General features: G+C 56.6%; 1 protein-coding gene across 1 annotated transcript in view; it reads left to right on the top strand.

Moving 5' to 3' along the window:
* The window catches only part of EHD2 (EH domain containing 2), a 7,866-nt gene that overhangs the window by 3,061 nt on the left and 3,007 nt on the right, over positions 1–1,798 (top strand). Inside the window, 1 exon segment of the mRNA XM_015850553.2 lies at positions 934–1,348. Within this exon segment, the coding sequence (XP_015706039.1) occupies positions 934–1,348 (415 nt within the window).

The following is a 1,798-nucleotide window of genomic DNA, read 5'->3' on the forward strand; positions in this document are numbered from 1 at the left end:
TCCATCACACCCGGACCCCCCCATTGCCGGACACCCCCCCATAAGCAGCCCCATTGGGGTTGTGGGTTGGGGTTGAGTTTGGGGTTTATGGGGGGGGTTGGGGTGGAGGCTGGGGGCAAACTTTGGCATCGGGGCTGGGGTTGGGGTTGGGGTCACTGCTGGGGTCTGGGGTTGGGTTCAGTGTTGGGGTTTGGGGTTGGGTTCAATGTTGGGGTTTCATGTTGGGTTCATCACTGCGGTTTGGGGTTGGGTTTCGTGTTGGTGTTGGGTTCATCACTGGGGTTTGGGTTTGGGGTTGGGCTCAACATTGGGGTTGGGTTTGGGGTTGGTGTTGGGTTCAACGTTGGGGTTTGGGGTTGGGTTTGTGGCTGATGTTGGGTCCAATGTTGGGGTTTGAGGTTGGGTTTGGGGTTGGTGTTGGGTACAACGTTGGGGTTTGAGGTTGGGTTCAACATTGGGGTTTGGGGTTGGGTTTGGTGCTGGTGTTGGGTTCAAAACTGGGATTAGGGTTTGGTGTTGGGGGTTGGTGTTGGGTTCAGTGTTGGGGTTTGAGGTTGGGTTCAACATTGGGGTTTGGGGTTGGGTTTCGTGTTGGTGTTGGGTTCATCACTGGGGTTTGTGGTTGGGTTTGGGGTTGATATTGGGTACAATGTTGAGGTTTAAGGTTGGGTTCAATGTTAGTGTTGAGTTCATCACTGGGGTTTGTGGTTGGGTTTGGGGTTTGGTGTTGGGCTCAACATTGGGGTTAGGGTTTGGGTTTGGTGTTGGGTTCAACATTGGGATTTGGGTTTGGTGTTGGGGTTTGGTGTTGGGTTCAACATTGGGGTTTGTGGTTGTGTTTGTGGTTGTGCTCAACCCTGGGGTTGTTGTTTGGGTTTACATTCACACTCAGCACTATAATCTATAACCCCCCCTTGTCCCCTCTCCCCTTCCAGGCTACGACTTCCCTGCTGTGCTGCAGTGGTTCGCTGAGCGCGTGGATCTCATCATCCTCCTGTTCGACGCCCACAAGCTGGAGATCTCGGACGAGTTCTCGGAGGCCATTCGGGCGCTGAGGGGCAACGAGGACAAAGTGCGAGTGGTGCTGAACAAGGCCGACCAGGTGGAGACACAGCAGCTGATGAGGGTCTACGGTGCACTCATGTGGTCCCTGGGAAAGGTGATCAACACTCCAGAGGTGCTGAGGGTCTATATTGGCTCCTTCTGGTCGGAGCCGCTGCTCATCGCCGACAACCGGCGGCTCTTTGAGCTGGAGGAGCAGGATTTGTTCCAGGAGATCCAGAACCTGCCCCGAAATTCAGCCCTGAGGAAACTCAATGACCTGGTTAAGAGGGCAAGGATGGTCAGGGTGAGTCGGGGGGGGGTATGGGGGGGCTATGGAGAGGTGGTGAGTGGGGCTATGGGGGGCTAATTGGCCTATGGGAGGGGCTATGGGGGGATATGGGGGCTATGTGGGGCTATGGGGGGATGAGTGGGGCTATGGTGGGCTAATGGGCCTAAGGGAGAGGCTATGGGGGGCTATGGGTGCTATAGTGGGGGTGAGTGGGGCTATGAGGGGGATTGAGTGGGGCTATGGGGGGGTATCAGGACATCCATTTCCCCCCCCCAGCACCAGGAGGGGATCCCCTCACCCCCCCCCTCCCCTCTGGCTCGGGGCCACCCCCAACAATGGCCCCACATTGAATTGGGGGGGGGTGGGAACATCCCCCCATCCCTCCAGTCACATCCTGTGCCTGGTTTCCTCGTTAAGGGTTTCCCGTGAGCTAACGAGGTTTCCTCCACATTGATTGCAGAATAA

This window comes from Coturnix japonica, unplaced genomic scaffold (assembly GCF_001577835.2).
Source record: "Coturnix japonica isolate 7356 unplaced genomic scaffold, Coturnix japonica 2.1 chrUnrandom487, whole genome shotgun sequence".
Lineage (NCBI taxonomy): Eukaryota > Metazoa > Chordata > Aves > Galliformes > Phasianidae > Coturnix > Coturnix japonica.